Consider the following 17,322-nt stretch of genomic DNA (forward strand, 5'->3'; position numbering starts at 1 on the left):
ATAAAATTATTGACACCTATTGAAAAAGAAAATAGAATGTGATGAATCTACATCAAAACTAAAAGCCACGCACTTGAAGTCACAATTGTGCATCACTTCTTCTACAGTAAAAGGAGCATGGGAAATAAAGATGGATCATGAACTGATAAAAGAGAAAGATTATGCCATTCGTATTCTATCTTTGTTCTTTCTGCTCTATTGCTTATCGACATAGTTTGGAATAATTGAGAAAGAAGAAACGACCTGCTTTTAGAGATAAAATCTGCCAACGTGAGTTTCAAACAAAGCATGTTCTCCAACAATCATGAATGATTTGAAATAAAACAAATACTGAAGAAAAATAAGAGAGTAAGAGCTTCGAAAAATGGAAGATGCTTCCACTTTTTTTGGACTAAAGTGAAATTACACCTTGACCGGCTGTTTAATCTCCTGTACTGAAAGTTTTCCGTTTCTTGGTAGATACATTTGTTTATTATAAATCCAAACCACAGCCACAAATTTAATGCATAGGATATTGAGGGAAGATTAAAAAATAGTTGGAAGGAGAAGAAAGGAAGGATGAGGGGTGATGTGTTCATTGCCTGCAGAGATGGCGATCTCAGCAGCCTTCGAAAAATATATGGTAATAACCCTGGGCTTCTGCAAGAGCTCGCATTTGAAGAAAACAGTATTCTCCACATCGCTGCAAGGGAAGGGCACGAGGAAATTGTTTCATGGGTTCTTACCCACCTGAGAGATTACCGTTTTATGACCAAAATTCGTAATGCTGATAAAAATTCGGTGTTGCATGAGGGTGCTAAGGGCGGGAATTCGGAAGTAGTCAGCACTATGCTTGGCTACAACAAGTCTGCCGCCTGCAAACGTAATCAGTTTGGAGAGACAGCTCTTATTATAGCATCTGAGAACGGTCATCTGGAAGCAGTGAGGCTTTTGATGGAAGCCACTCCATGGTTTATGATTTTATGGCCAAGGAATGACCACCAAACATGCCTTCACGTTGCAGCCTACGAAGGCCATCTAGGTAGTACTTTAACCAATATTTTATTTATTTCAATAGATTCATAGTTTATGTAGTTTCATAACGTACGAAGGCCACCTGGGTAATACTTAAACCAATATTTAATTTATTTCAATAGATTCATAGTTTATGTTGTTTCATTACGTATGAGAGGGGAGGGTTTCTTTTAAAATTTATCGTGGGTATTTCAACTTCTTTAATTATAAAATTTGGTTTTTTAATCTACATGTTCAAATATGATGTCATATTATCATGTCTTTTGTTGAGGAGTACAAAATGTTCTCAATAATCATGCACTAAATCTTGTTTAATTGATGTGCTGATGTGACACTGCATAATTGATCACTTTCTAGATTTGCCAAAATACCTTTTCTAAACCAATATCACATGATTATTTTAAACCTTATATCAAGAACACCACCATCACAAGTTAATCATCACCTCATACCAATATTAACAAGTAAGTTTTAAGTTGATTGTATGATATAATATTAAAATTTCAATTAATAATTTAAGAATTCTATTCATAATTTATGTAAATATGCCTAAAATCTAATGTAGGAAATGGATAATAATGAATGAGATCAAATTCACTCAATTAATTTATAATCATATGATTTGACGACTTTATTAAAAATACTTTTTTATTTTTAATTGATACAAGAAAAAAAATTTAAAAATATGAATATCTTTCTTAAGACTTTAATATTTTCACATAAATATAGATTTACAAATATTTAATTCCAAATTCTGAACTCTAATTTCTTATTTAGAAATAAAATCCTCTATGTACATGGACAATCTCTATGCAATGCCAAAAAGTTCATCATTTGCATACATTTATAGTAGTAAAGCATAATCTATTTGTCTATATTTCCCATTCTTTTAATGTAATCATTCATTTAACTTGGAAATAAGGCAATCATTAGGGTAGCAGGGGTCATCTTAATTCTTTGTATTAATTTTCTTTAAAGTTATGTTCTATAATAGCCTATCTTCTAAGTTTTTTAAAATATAAATTCATGTTAATAACAAGAAATGTAATGATTTAGAATGTAATGCAGATGTAGTGAAGTTGATATTAGGTAAGCGGAGTTTCTGGGATCTACTACATCTTATATCTTATAATGTATTGCAGATGTAGTGAAGTTGATATTAGGTAAGCAGAGTTTTTGGGATCTACTACATCTTATATCTCTGATTCCTGATGTGCATGGTGCAACTCCTTTGCATACCGCAGTTAATGGAAGACATATGGCCGTTGTAAATGAAATAATGAACACACAATTAAATTCATGGTGTTGTAGGCATTGGTTCAACAAAAGTTTAATGACAAAGAAGGATGAATACGGAAGATGTCCGATTCATGTGGCTGTATTGAATGGTTGTTTGGAGATAGTTGAAGGATTTATGCTTGCAATGCCAGATTGTATAGAAATCCGTAGTAGAGATCTTAAAACTGCCGTACATTTTGCTGTGGAGTATAATAGATTTGATGTTGTGCAAAAACTCTTATCTCCCCTCAGGCCAACAAAAGTTGCAAAATTGGTGAGTTATGACCATGACATTTGTGGTAATACCACATTACATCTGGCAGCTAAAAATGGAGTAGACCCTCAGGTTAGTTTTCTTTCTCTTCTATCAAATGTTATAATCGATTTGTATCTATTTTATATGGATAATTTTATGTATGATATTGTTTAAATATATAATTTTCTTTGAATTAATTGGTATTGTTGTAGTTTGGTTATCACCAAATTAATTGAATTGATTGAATTACAAATATTTCTTTTTATCAAGAATTTTGAGAAATTAGGAAAACAGGCATAAATATATACCAGCTGTTTACAAAGGAGCTCAAGTCTCCACGTAAATATATGATCCTGACTATATACAGTCCATATTGAGTGTAGTATGCAATGACAAGTTATAATGTTTTTGGTAGATTGGTTTTTGTTCCATTTTTCTTTCTTTCAAACAGAATAATGATTAAACATTTGTTGATGTTGCAGCTTGTAGAATATTTGCTATCATTTTCTGGTATAAAAGTGAATGCTCTAAACAATGAAGGTCAAAGTGCACTTGACATAGCGGATGGTGTTGAATCTGATAACAAATGCAATTTCAGTAGGATTGCAATGATTCTGAAAGATGAGGGTGCAACTCGTAATTTCACACTACATTCCAAAGCTTCTAGGCAATCGGAGCAGAGTAAAAACCAGAGCCGTGGCGAGGAGGATAAAGTAATGGCAGTAGACACGCTGGTGGCATCTTTGGTTGCTACAGTGACATTTGCAGCTGCGTTCCAGGTGCCAGGAGGAACTAATAAAGATACTACTAGCATGGCATTAGAAACCCTTTTTCAAGTGTTCTTATTTTCAGATTGTCTTGCTTTCTTTGCTTCCATTACAGTGGTCATGGCATGGATATTTAGGGAACGCCTACAGGAAAAGCTTACCATGGATCGCTCTCCATTGGCTAAACTATCCCTGCTATGTTTAGAACTCTCAGTTATGTCAACAGCTCTTGCATTTGTAAGTGCAGTCATCCTGGCCACAATACCCCGCAATCTTGATAAAAGTAATAATAATTTCAGGGAATATCAGTTAATCTTTGGAGGTGAGATCTTGACAGCATCGCTAGTACCTACAATTGCTGTTCTCATTCTAGCCCTTGTCTGGACTTTCGAATATTATTTTAGGGCCACAAATGATTCCCGACAAAAACTTGAAACCCAAATTCGACAGGTTATAATCTACATAGTTCCCCCTTGTCTCCTCATATTCGGAGTAATTTTCACCTATGGTTACAGCCTAATAAAGTGATACCTTCCTTATAAAATTTCTTCAACAGAAAAGTTCTAATCTTCCTTTTAAGATGCATTGAAGATGCATTTTCAGCACTATTCCATCTTCTGTGTACGCCTTCTTGCTGTTGTTCATGTGATTGGCTTTATCGATGGTGGTTCTTGGTCATCCTTTCGCGATGGTGCCTTATCTACTTTGTTTTCTGCTTCTTTGTAATCGACTTTCTTTCTTCTTCAAACATGAATACAGTTTTTTTTTATATTGCCTCAAAATTGTTGTGATTAGTATTGCATAGCATTGCCTCAATATTGTTTTTTGAATAACATTTTAGTCAATTTTATGTTTCATTTTTCTACTTTTGTTTGTACCGAAGTTTATTTCCTTTATCTACTGTTTATGATTTTTGTCCTGATGTAAGGCAGCAGTTTCAGGGTTTAGTATCTAATTGATATCGAAAACTTATGTGGGTTTCTTTCGAGATTTAACATTTAGAACTTCATGGTTGTGCCTGTAAAAATTCTTTTCCTATAAATAAAACGTTTTCACTTATTATGCTAATCAAAATATCTGAAAAAGATTGTGTGAGATGAAAGGGAATTTCAATGCAGAAGAAAATTCGAAAGGATTATTATATGTTTAGTCTTTTACGATACTTTATTTAACCATGGACTACCGTAGAATTTGAAGGGGTTGTCGAATGAATAACCGCCATGAAATTTTTTATCTACGGAGAAAGTTGACAGCAAAATTAATTCAGGCAGCAGGAATAAATAATAATTAGTATTTTTTTTATATATAAATATTAAATATTAAACGGGTTCTTTTTGTAAAGGGAGGTACTAGTTCTGTACACTTCTTGGAGATGCTAGTTCTATTATAGGTGATCCCACAACTACTCACCACACTCGTTCCCTAATGTCTGAGTCATGCAATTTAAACTGGTCCTCAAAAGTTTTCAGATGCTTTAGGAATTCTAGAGTGGGATAGTGCTATGGCTGAGGATTTTTCTTTTTGATGAAGAATTATAATTGTGAGTTAGAAGCATGTTGGTTTAGTGTAAGTGGGTGTATCGCATCAAATTTGTAGCTGATGGTTCTATTAATAAGTATAAGGTTCATTTGTGGGCTAAAGGATTTTCTCAAGTTGAAGGTATTCACTATTCTGAGACCTTTGCTCTTGTAGCCAGGATGGATTCCATTCTTCTTATAATTTTTATTGTTTAATCTAAGGGTTGTTCAGTGTTTCAGATAGATGTGAAGGGTGCTTTCCTACATGGTGATCTATATGGAATAGCTACCAAGATTTGTGTAGGATCCTTCACTTGTTTGAAGGTTTCAATGTTCATTGCATGGTCTCAAACAAGCTTCTAGAGCTTGCTATGAGAAGATGGATAGTTTTCTACTTCCTTTTGGACTCACATGATGTCACTTTGATCCTACAATTTCCATTCAAAGGCATCAAGGGGATCTTCCCATTCTTGTTCTTTATGTGGATGATTTGATTCTCACAAAGAGTTCTCCTGCCATGATTGAGAATACTTAGAATGCTATGATGGAGTCTTTTTATGTATAGACAGATTTTGGTTTGTTGAATTACTTCCTTGGTCTTCAAATTCCTTAATCTTCTATTGATATTTCTATTTTCCAAAAGTATCTTGTTAGACTAAAAATTATATTATATTTTGATCAATCTATTAATTTGTATGATCAAATGTAAATCCAATAATTTTTTTATAAATTTAAATCTTAAATTTTTTAAGATAAAAACAGCCCACATAAATGATAATAGAAAATTAAAAAATAATTGTATTCTATTCTATTCTGATTTTTAAATTAAATAATAAATAAGATCAACCCAATTCTACTCCAACGACCAAAAAAATAAATAAAAAATTGTTGTTCTCTAATGACTCAACAATGAATGATTGAAAGTGGAAAAAAGATGATTCTCTTCACTTAGTTTGAATGATTCGAAAGAAAAAACGACTGAAGAAAATTCAGAGAGTGAGAGCCTCCAAAAGTGGAAGATTCTTTGACTTTAATGGACTGCTTTCGAAGTATGTATGACATCACACTTAATTAAAGAAGTGTTGCTAGATTATGTAGCATATTATCAAATTTATTTTCGGTTGGAGGAAAAATAATCTCCAATTTTTTGGACTCTAGATCTCAACTAAAACATACTTAGATTGAGGGGTTTATATGAAGAGCTGATATGTTGTAGCCTCAACAGATTCAAGGATAAATAATTTATATGTTTATGTTGGTAGATTTAGTGTTTAAATAGATTGGATATTTTATGTAAAAAGATATGTTATTGTTTGAATAGACAAAATAAATGTTTCATAGAAATAAATGAGTGAGGATCTCACATAAACAGATAAAAAATTATTATCTATATAAACACATTAAGAATCTCATATAAACAATTGACAAAAGGTAAATTCAGGGTCTCACATAAACAATCTACAGTATGTAAAAACCAACACATTAACAGCAATATACCCACTAATCCTCCCTCTACAAACAAAGTATAAAAATATAGACCTCTTTGACCATAGCATCTAAAAACGGTCAGGTGGAAGCAGTGAGCTTCTGATGGGAGCAACTCCTTTGTTTATGATTTTATAGACCAAACATGTCTTCATGTTGCAGCTTATTAAGGTCATGTAGGTAACACTCTAAGCTTTATTTTATTTTTTTCGATAGATTCCACAACTTGTTTCTTATGTGGGTGGATGTATTAGGGTTAACAAATTAGTTGTTTGTTTTATCTATTTTAATAAGATATATAATTTATTTTTCTTTTTGGATATATTTTATTTTGATAATATGCAATAATGATTTGGAATGTAATGCAGATGTAGTGAGGTTGATACTAGGAAGGTTCAGTTAGTGTGATGTACTACATCTTGTATCTCTTATTTCTGATGTTGTTGTTCATGAAAGACATCTTCACATAATGAATGAAATAATGAACACAAATCTGGAATCATGGTGGTCTAGGTATTGGTTTCACTGGAATTTGATGACAAAGAAGAATGTATTTAGAAGATGGGAGTATTCAATGGTTGTTTTTATATCTGAAATGTTAGATTGCATGGAAATTTGTAGTAGAAATAACTTTCTTAGATTTTGCAGTAGAATATAACCAAAATAATGTGGTAGAGAAAATCCTCTCCATCCTCAACCTTATACTTAAATAGCCTTAAAAATAAAGATATTAAATATCTTGCTATTGTTGTTGTCACTCAACAGAATAGAGAAATAATAATAAACAATATTAAGATTTTTTTAAATTACTGAGCCTCATCAAAGCAAGTAGATCTACACCATTCATTTGAAATAAAATCTAATATATTTAATATAGATTAATTCATTTCCCTATAGATATGTATAGAATATTGAGACAATCAAGATTTCTACACATATAATCAAATAACACAATTCCTCATTTTAATTTCATATAAAATGCACAAAATTTATTAATATTATGAACAACCCCTAACAAACAAAATATGACATTTAGATTACTAAACTTCATGTACATTAATTTTATACTAATCTGAATGTGGTCCAACCTTACCATATTACTTCTAAATAAAATGTATTGGTTATGTATTACACCATAATATAATACAATATGAGTAATCAGTCTCAAATAATAGATTAAGAAAGATAGTAAACTTATACTGGCATAACACTTGTACATCAACCCCATATATGTAAAGGAAATCCAGTCTTAATCTGCTCAAACCAGAGAATACGAAATAATTGACACCAAAGCCGGAAACGTGATTTGTACCATAATGCAAGTGCGGGGAGAATAAAGGTAGAACACAGTTGGCGTATTGTTACTTTAATAGATAAAGCTACCCATGTGAGTTTCATCTCCAACAATGAATGATTTGAAATAAAGCAAGACAAGACACTGAAACCTGGAACATTGGAATATGCTTCTACTTTAAAGGATTTTAGGTAAAGAATTGACATGTCATTTAACTGTTTGAATAAATAAACTTGAGGTTTCATATACATCATTGATATATTTAAGACATTTAAATTTAAATTTTATTGAATCAATGAATGCAAATTAATAACATAATGAATAAAGCAATCAAAACTATCAGGAAGACAGAAAAGAGCAAAGTAAGCACCAAAGAATCGAATGATTTCAATAAGAACTAAAAAGATCAAATGAAGGATCAATATCCACAACATTTACATAATTCAATGACCATTCTAAAGTCCAAAAGAAGGACCAATTACCACAAAGACATTACATAGCTGAAGGTAACAACTATAATTTGAACCGGAACAAACTTTGAATAATAAAAAAAAATGAAAATATACATGGAATTAACATTCCAGTTTTTTGGCATACAACAGCCACGGAATAAATTTTTCAATAAATTGATGATTTGACATAGACAATTCACGTATTATCAGTCCAACGATTCTCCTGTAGGGTCATCTCACAGTCTTTACACGTTATCCCGGTCCATCAATCATTTTGTGCCAAGGGTTAGCTTTCTCAATTACAACTTAACCTGATCAACTTGAGTAGCGTCTACCCAGAGTATGTAATGCATTGAATGTAGTGAATAGTTGGAAAATTTTGATTATAAATTGAAACGATTGTCAGAGATTTAATGCATTGAATGTAGTGAGTAGTTGCAAAATTTTGGAAGCAGAAGAAAGGAAGGATGAAGAGTGATGTGTTCGTTGCCTGCAGAGATGGCGATCTCAGCAGTATTGAAAAATTATATGGGCAGAACCCTCGCCTTCTACGAGAGGTTGCATGTGAAGGAAACAGTCTTCTTCACATTGCTGCAAGGGAAGGGCACAGTGAAATTGTTTCATGGGCTCTAACCCAGTTTAGTGGTTACCATCGTATGACGAAAATTCGCAATAGTGATAAAAATACGGCGTTGCATGAGAGTGCTAAGGGCGGGAATGAGCAAGTTATAAGAACTCTGCTTGAGAGCAACAAGTCCGCAGCCTCTAAACGTAATCAGTTTGGAGAGACAGCTCTTATTATAGCATCTGAGTACGGTCATGTGGAAGCAGTGAAGCTTTTGTTAGAAGCCACTCCATGGTATATGATTTTATGGCCAAGGAATGACCACCAAACATGTCTTCATGTTGCAGCTTACGGAGGCCATCTTGGTAAGATTGAGTTATAATTTCAGGGTTTGTTGTCTATATACATCTAAAGACCTGATTGTTTAAGAAATAAGGAAAAATAAGCGTATTTTTTGACTGGTCCAATTGATATCTTTTATATTTTTTAAAGGATAATTAGCAGACTTAATATTATAATTGAACGATTATGGTTTACATAATCTTCTTTTGTTTCAATACTTAATGCTTCATTTTAATAATATGAAACAATGACTTGTAATGTAATGCAGATGTAGTCAGGTCGATACTACGGAGGCCTAGCTGTTTATGGAAGACATGTAGATATTGTAAATGAAATAATGGGCATAAGACTAAATTCATGGTGGTGTAAGCTTTGCTTCAACATGAATTTCATGACAAAGAAGGATAAGTTTGGTCGATGCCCAATTCATGTGGCAGTATTGAATGGTTATTCCGAGATAGTTGAAATATTTATATCTTCAATGCCAGATTGCATATAAATTCTTAGTAAAGATCTGAAAACTCCCCTACATTTTGCAGTGGAGCATAATCAATTTGATATGGTACAAAAAATCCTCTCTCCACTCAAGCCCACAAAAGCTACAAAGTTTGTGACCTATGACCGTGGCATTTTTGGCAATACAGCGTGGCATTTTTGGCAATACAGCGTTGCATTTGGCTGCCAAGGAAGGAGTGGAACCTCAGGTTGGGCTCATTTTCCCTTTTCAAATGTTGTTTCTTTTCTATATAGATTTTTAAGCTTGTACCTATTTTACAGCTATGATTTGGTTGATATTACTTAATTGAAATGGTTTTATAATAAATATATTTGGTTAATGTCCAGTTAATTCAATTGATTTAACTATAACTATTATTGATTCCATAATTTTTCAATTGATCTTTCATAAATAAAACATCACATTACATTAACCAAATTATATTTAGTTGATATATTAATTACTTATGTGGAAACTTAATTGCTCACAAACAACCAATATATCAAAGGCACTAAATCTATTGATGATGTAAGCTCCTTTTAGTATTGTGATCTCTGTAAGTTTGTCATAATGTAAGAACTATTGTTTTGCAAATCCTTCCTTTTTAGTCAATACCGATCTAATAGTTTATTTGATGGTGCAGCTTGTGCAATATTTGCTTTCAGTTTCTGGTGTAAAAGTGAATGGTATGAACGATGAAGGCAAAACTGCACTTGACATAGCCACTGGTGTTGATTCTACAAATAATCCTAATTTGTGCCAGATTGCAAGGATTCTAGAAGATGAGAATGCAGTTCATGGTATCATAAAGCATTCTAAACCATCTAGACAACTAGAACAAAGAGCAAACCAAAGAAATGATAATGAGGATAAAGTGCTGTCAGTGGACACACTAGTGGCTTCTCTAGTTGCCACTGTGACATTTGCAGCCATGTTTCAGGTACCAGGTGGAACTACAAAAGGTGGAGACGATGAAATGGCATTACAAGCTCTTTTTCAAGTTTTTCTATTTTCTAATTGTCTTGCTTTCTTTGGGTCCATCATAGTAATCATTGCATGGATATTTAGGGAAAGACTACATGAAAGGCTTGCTATGGATCAGTCTCCATTGGCCAAACTATCCCTAATAAGCATAGAAATCTCCGTAATGTCAACAGCCCTTGCATTTCTATGTGCAACCATCCTAGTCACAATACCTCATCATCTTACTGGAAAAAAAAAGGTAAGCATGTGTTAAATGAATATCGGTTTATCTTCGGAGGTGAAATCTTAACATCAGCACTTGTACCTACAATGGCTATTCTCATTTTGGGCCTTATTTGGGCTTATGAATATTATTTTAGGGCTACAACTGATTCTCGGCAAAAGCATAAAGCCATATTTAGACAGGTGGTAATCTATAAAATATAAGACTATATATATGGAATTCATTCAAAACATGATATTGACATTGTATGATGGTTTAAATATGGTGTTGTTATTCTTTCCACCAAGTTCAATCTCTATTGAGATGTTATCATCAATTGTTTATGTTGGGAATGATGTTCATAATTTGTTACTTAACTAATTCTTAACTCCAAGTTAAAAAATATTTAGATGAAATATGAGCTATTTAAAAGTTTTCAATTAAAATAATCTAGAAATTTTTAATTAATTAGCAAAACATGAACTTTGGAAAGAACTATTTAAAATTTATAGAGTGGGAGAGTAAGTAGAGATGAAGATTCAAATTCACAATGATGATAGACAAGATGCTTTACCCCATGATGAATTGACTACTTAGGTGGTGAAGATGAGGATATCCAATAATTAGAAACCCTTTTGATGTTTTGGCTAGAGGAACAATGGACGATGTTTTTGATTAAGGTAAAAATAGGTTTTGAAGGGGTGCCAAAACCCTTTTACAAAAGATACTTATGAGAGAAAAGCATTAAGAAACAAAAAGGAACATACATATGAAAACCCATCATAGCAACTAGAGAAAACCAGCAAAAAAGCCCCAAAAACTAGCGACAGCTGGCCAAACTAGACAAAGCACAGAAAAGGAACAATGGACGATATTGTTGGTGCATTATTCTCCTATTTTTTCTTTACTTGCAACTTTTTAGGGATCTCTACATCCATCAACCATGATCCATTAGATGGTTAATTATGGGACGGTGATAGAAAATTTTGTTAAGTATAAATGTATTGAAGAAACTCTACTTGCCTCCTATGATGACGAACCTATCCTTGGTTCTTTTGTTGATGATGTTTAGGTTGTATGGATTTTTGATAATTAATCTTTAGAGAAAAACTTCTAGATGGAAAATGAGGCTGTATAAGAAGAGGTATTACTATTGAACTTTTTATTAGATGCTCACATAAGGGGGAAAAAAGGTTTCCCTATAGTAGTCAAGGAGGCTTCTTTGGAGGCCCATAGTGGTGCTCAGGTTAGGGGATAAAAAAAGGTTTTCGTTTACCTGAGGTGGTTGATTTTGGATCTAATTTAGTTTATTCTTGTGTGGTTTCTCCAAAATTGACTACTCCTAATTGTTTAATCGTGTCTTAAATTGTAGCCTCTTCTCAAGATGTGCAAAGGAATGTTGATCCAAGTAGTGGTCTAATTAAGGGGTTTCATGACTCTATGAAGTCCTTCATCTTCCTTGTCTTGAATTTCATGTATCCTAGTTAGTCATTATTCACTAAGATATTAATTGAAGATACAATCCTTGTTGGGAAAATTCTACTAATTTATTAGAGGAATGGTCTCACCTTGTTATTTTGAAGGATTCCAATGAGATAGTTGAGCATCATACTACTTACATATAAATTTCTCTTATTCAGAGGTTCTTTGTCTTTCATCTAAACAATGATACTATAATAAGATTGGTTATTGAAAGATGGAGTATGGCCTGTAAAATCTAAGTGGTAGTAATGGAAAATAGTGTCTTTCTATTTTCCGTCTGAAATTTGGAGAAAAATTAGTTAGTTTAGTAGTGAGAGACTTGGATCCTTGGAAATTTTATCCTAGCTCTTCAAAAATTAAACTATTATTTCTAGATATAAAGAGAATATTACTTTTTCAAGTCTATTTTAGTGATGTTAAGTGGGTAAAAGAAAGAGATACTTAAGGATAAAATGAAGGAAGCACAAGAGTATGTTGACAAATAAACCTAGCTCAACTTTAGGGTCAAATCCTAATTGTATTGATCACATACCTATTTTTTGAAAGATGAGTTGTTACTTGATAGCAAATACTTGCTATATTTCATGATGGCATGAAGGTACATGATAATTAAGGAGATAATTATAAAGCTCTATTAAGTCAATGCATGCAATGCAATGATATAAGAGGATAAAGTAAAAAGCTAATGCCAACCAAAAACTTCAAGGTATAGGTAATGATGATAGATATTTAGCTAATTGTGACCATTTAAGACTCTTCCCTCAAAATATTTATTATTTGAATGGGTAAAAAAAAAGATTTACTTCAATATGCTAGTTACAATATCAGTTATTATTCCAAGCTAGTAGATCTTTTCATTTCAAATGTTGTGACCTATCCACTCATCAAACTGAAAACATCTAAAATCTAAGTATTATATATGGGAATCATAATATGGCATGTGCTAACCTCAAGCAATCCAACTATAAAATTAAGCTTGTTTTTCAAAATAAGGAAACTCCCACAAAATCTAATACTAGATATTACTTTGTTTTGAAAGAGAAAGCTAGATGAGAACATATTTAATAAGAGGTAGAATAAGTAGCCCTTAAAAAATAAGGAATTCTACCTCTTTCCATACTCTCTAGTGAAATTAAGAATTATAGGATAAGTTTGACAAATCTGGGCTCACTCCCTTCTTTCTATCAACAAATGGCTATAATGAACAATGTGTTGAACAATTGGAATACTGAGAGGGGGGAGTTGGGTTGGGGGGGGGGGGGGTGCAGGTTGAATCAGTATTCCTTGAATCTTTTAAAAAGTCTTATTATTACTTTGTAGATATAAAAAATAATGAGTGATTAGGAAAATAGAGTTATTGTCCATATCAACACACACAAGAGAACTCCAGATTTTCTTGAGGAACCCTGTTAGGAAAATCCATGAAGAGGGTTAACTCTCAATATAATATTACAAGTGCTCACTACCTGAGACTCACTCCAAAAATAAAAAGGAGGCTCACTACCCAAGAGAATAAACAAAATGAATTTTTAAAGTTGTATCGTACATATGTATTAATTCTAATTCTAATCAAGCATAGTGGGAAAATTTCTTACACTTCATCTTCTCTTCAACTATCCGCTTCAATCACATCTAATTACCATGTTACACTTCTACCTTTGTATCTTGATTTTCTTCTATATCTCTCTCACATACATACATCTCCTCATCTCATCAAAGGAATGCATCTTTAATAAACTAATTCATATATCAAGTTGGCCATACATGCCTTGGATGCTACATTATATGTTACACTTTCGAAGGTCGACCAAAGATATAACATAAAATAAAGCCAACTAGCATATAATATTATCTCTAATGCTTAATCATGTCCCAAAAGCCGCAAGATCAAAATTACTTAATTAAAGAAATGCTAATACTAAGAACAATCATTAAGTTCTAGAGAAATAGAGCAATTGACTGACCAAATTACCAGAACAAACATCCCATCTTTCAGAGATCAAAAATACATGAAATATATAATGTAGGTACATCTCATAATTATAAGTGTACCACATAAACTACAAATCCATATTTGTAATTGGAAAGCAGCGTGGAGCAAACTGTGATAGATAGAATCACCCAAATATTATAGCGGCAATAGATGAGTCAACAAAAGTATGTTGACATCAATGACAACCGATATCCAATGGAATGTGTTAGAATCCAAGAACACTGAGAGGGGGGGGGGTGAATCAGTGTTCTGCCAGTTGAGTAACTTTTAGCCTTATTAACAAATCTACTTATTAACCAGTAAGAAAGAAAGAAAGTAACAACAATAAATAACAATGCAACCCCAAGAACATACACCATAACACAAATATTTATACGTGGAAAATCTCAAGGAGGAAAAATGATGGTGGGATTATTGACCCACAATATCTATCCACTGGCCAAATAAACAAATATTATAATAGGGGCATGCACATGCAGGAAGGCCAACAACCTAGACCGTACTTCTCATCACAAAAGGAGCCTCGCTGACTACAAACACCAAATATGGAGTTACAAACAGTGTTATGAACTTAGGAAATACATCTGCTATGCTGGATGAGTTCCAGTGAAAGCATTATCTATACCAATTTTTAGTGTATCTTCTACTGGTAACTTCATTTGCTTCCAAACCTTTAAACCGATATCTAGGACAAACTACAAAATATTTTCAATACAATTGATCAACATTACTCCTATAAAATTACATTTCTATATATTCTTATATATCCCAAATAAACTAATCAGACTGACTTAAATACCCTTTCCAAACAAAAACATAAATGCCTTATGTCAGCTTATAATGATATTACAATATATTTACATGTCGACCTAAACAAAAATAAATTCATTAAACTTTGTGACCGATATCATTGATCATTTCCATGTAAACTTGTCGGATCAAACTCTTATGTCGGCCTCATATATGGGTTCCTAGTTTGTCGGTTTCCCTTTCCTCCCGATTGTGGGAGTCCCTGACTTTCCAGTTCACTGAATGCTAGTGTCTGAACCATGAATATCGGTGAGTATCAGTTACGTTTCCAACCCAAAACTGATGTGTGTTGCCATCAATGACAACACAAGTAAACTAGATGAGTGTCAATTTCCAACAATCTCCCCCTTTGGCATTGATGGCAACACTCATGTGAAAAATGGATTAATGAAGTGTTGTTTCGATTCTCTACCAACAACTTCCAAAATTGTTGGAAGACTACTCCCCCTAAGTGATACATTACTTCTTATGTCTTTTGACATTTTTCAGATCAACCTCTCCCCCTTTGACATTAATGAAAAAGGTCAGGGTGAAGAATAAAGAATTAAATAATGAACTCAAAATGTGATTACTGGATCAGATGTACTTGAAAATATCCAGGTAAGAACTCTTCAAAAATCCTAAGTATGTATCCCAACCTGACTTTAATGTGCCCAAAATGGATATAAAACCATTAAGGATATATGCATGAAGCTCTACCTCTAATGGGTTTGTCGAAATAGGTTTATTCATTAACTCTATACTCTCCCTCTTATGAAGTAACATAGTGTTCAACCGAGGACTTACCAAACCTCTTAATTACCATGCATGGCAGATTAGCCTGTCCATGTCTTTCTCCAATACAGAAATCTCAGATTCTATTATCAAAATTTGACCATCAATGGTGCTATTTAGTGATTGACTACCATCAAAACTGTTAGCAAAATATTCTAACTGGGCCTTTATCACCTTCAATTTTACCTCTATGTTCGCTGTTAGTTTACTGGTGTTAGTACAAGACCTATATATATTGCTACACTTATTTAGATCCACATCAATCTTAGATAGTTGCTCAGTTAACTTAGCCTTGTCAAATGAAATCATGTTGTCACAAGTGACCTTCCAGGCTGCATTATACCGCTCAACCAATTGCTAGTTTGACATTTGTTGAAGAGTTTGGAACTCTTTAGCAATGTGTTCAATCAAACCCTTGAGCTTACTAGAGGGAATAGCAAGTTCTAGACTAGTATAACCTGGGACTAGCTATTTGAAAATAGGGATGGCTTTCTCAATGACTTGTTTATCTTTAGACCCTTCCTTAACTTCTGAGCTGCAACAAACATGAGTTCAAAATTTCTCAATTGCTCAATATTCTTTTGTGCAAAATCAACTTGACCAGATGAGTCAAGTGCAAATAATGAATGACTCTGAAACTGTGATGGTATCTCCAACTTGTTGACTGGCACTGGTAGCTTCACCACTTGGTGCAATAACCTACTCAATCTTAACCTCTTTTGTATGTACATTTGTTGTCGGAGGTTCAATGTCCTCAACCTGTTTATTTTTGGTATTTACATCAATAACCTCTTGTTACCCTCCATATTTTTGCTTGCACTATGCCCCCCACATCCTCAAATAAGGAGTGTTTATTTAGTCTTACCTTGTATAACTCTCAATTTTGGACTTATTAAAATTTCCCCATTTGTTGAACCTGTTGGTTGAACCTCTTCAAAGTTCAAAGTTTGAGTTCAACCAGAGCGGGTTGTATCATGGCTTTAGTTTTATGAGTTTGAGGTCTTTGTAATTTTTGTCATTGAATTGGAACTTTTGAACCTTTTCATAGTTCAAAGTTCAAGGTTCAAATTATCGTAATGTTAAATCTTGTATATCTTAGGTCTAGTTCTTGTAGCGAATAAGCCATAGTATTCTGGTGTCTTTGTCTTAGTTTATTCTTGTTGTCCTTTTGAACCCGAACCATTGAACCACTTCTCAGAGAGTTCAAAGTTCAAAGTTAAATGATCAAAAGCTTTGGAGATAAATGTGGAAAAGCACCAACAACAGTTATATAAAAAATATTCTCAATTTAAAATGTTAACCTCAAATAAAGGGAACATGAAGTAAGGTCATAGTTGGAGAGGTAATCATTTAAAAAAAATATATGAAGGGAAAATATTTTAAATTAATGAGTTGTCAGAATTTGGTCTTTTTGAAGTAAGTTGGCACGAATACAACTGCGGTTACAAATCATAGAAAATCATGTGATCAATTTTCAGGCCAGTTCTTTAGATTTTTAAATAGCTATTTTGCCTAATTCACTTGCCCAATTTGGAAAGTAGACAATTTGTGTAGGAGATATTTTATGTTCTCAGTCCTTTGAAACCAAAGCTCTGCATGAAAGGTGAGTCA

The 17,322-nt window shown here is 33.0% G+C and overlaps 2 protein-coding genes across 3 annotated transcripts; both read left to right on the forward strand.

The window, feature by feature from the left end:
* Nucleotides 1-370: 370 nt before the first annotated feature.
* Nucleotides 371-4,097, forward strand: LOC131028892 (ankyrin repeat-containing protein At2g01680). Its single transcript, XM_057959267.2, has 3 exons — nt 371-1,021; nt 2,157-2,638; nt 3,031-4,097. The coding sequence occupies exons 1-3, from the start codon at nt 559-561 to the stop codon at nt 3,841-3,843; spliced, it is 1,758 nt and encodes a 585-aa protein (XP_057815250.1). The 5' UTR covers nt 371-558; the 3' UTR covers nt 3,844-4,097.
* Nucleotides 4,098-8,498: 4,401 nt separating this feature from the next.
* LOC131028900 (uncharacterized) lies at nt 8,499-10,852 on the forward strand. Of its 2 annotated transcripts, none has more exons than XM_057959273.1 (3): nt 8,499-8,993; nt 9,239-9,674; nt 10,110-10,852. In XM_057959273.1, the coding sequence occupies exons 2-3, from the start codon at nt 9,588-9,590 to the stop codon at nt 10,701-10,703; spliced, it is 681 nt and encodes a 226-aa protein (XP_057815256.1). In that variant the 5' UTR covers nt 8,499-8,993; nt 9,239-9,587; the 3' UTR covers nt 10,704-10,852. Both variants share the same exon structure in this region, with proteins under 2 accessions (XP_057815256.1, XP_057815257.1).
* Nucleotides 10,853-17,322: the final 6,470 nt, after the last annotated feature.

This window comes from Cryptomeria japonica, chromosome 5, assembly GCF_030272615.1.
Source record: "Cryptomeria japonica chromosome 5, Sugi_1.0, whole genome shotgun sequence".
Taxonomy (NCBI): Eukaryota; Viridiplantae; Streptophyta; class Pinopsida; order Cupressales; family Cupressaceae; genus Cryptomeria; species Cryptomeria japonica.

Coding starts and splice junctions, on each gene's coding strand:
- LOC131028892 (XM_057959267.2), top strand. CDS start 559: ATGAGGGGTGATGTGTTCATTGCCTGCAGAGATGGCGATCTCAGCAGC. Junction 1,022..2,156: donor AGCCTACGAAGGCCATCTAG/GTAGTACTTTAA, acceptor AATGTATTGCAG/ATGTAGTGAAGTTGATATTA. Junction 2,639..3,030: donor AAAATGGAGTAGACCCTCAG/GTTAGTTTTCTT, acceptor TTGATGTTGCAG/CTTGTAGAATATTTGCTATC.
- LOC131028900 (XM_057959273.1), top strand. CDS start 9,588: ATGACCGTGGCATTTTTGGCAATACAGCGTGGCATTTTTGGCAATACA. Junction 9,675..10,109: donor AGGAAGGAGTGGAACCTCAG/GTTGGGCTCATT, acceptor TTGATGGTGCAG/CTTGTGCAATATTTGCTTTC.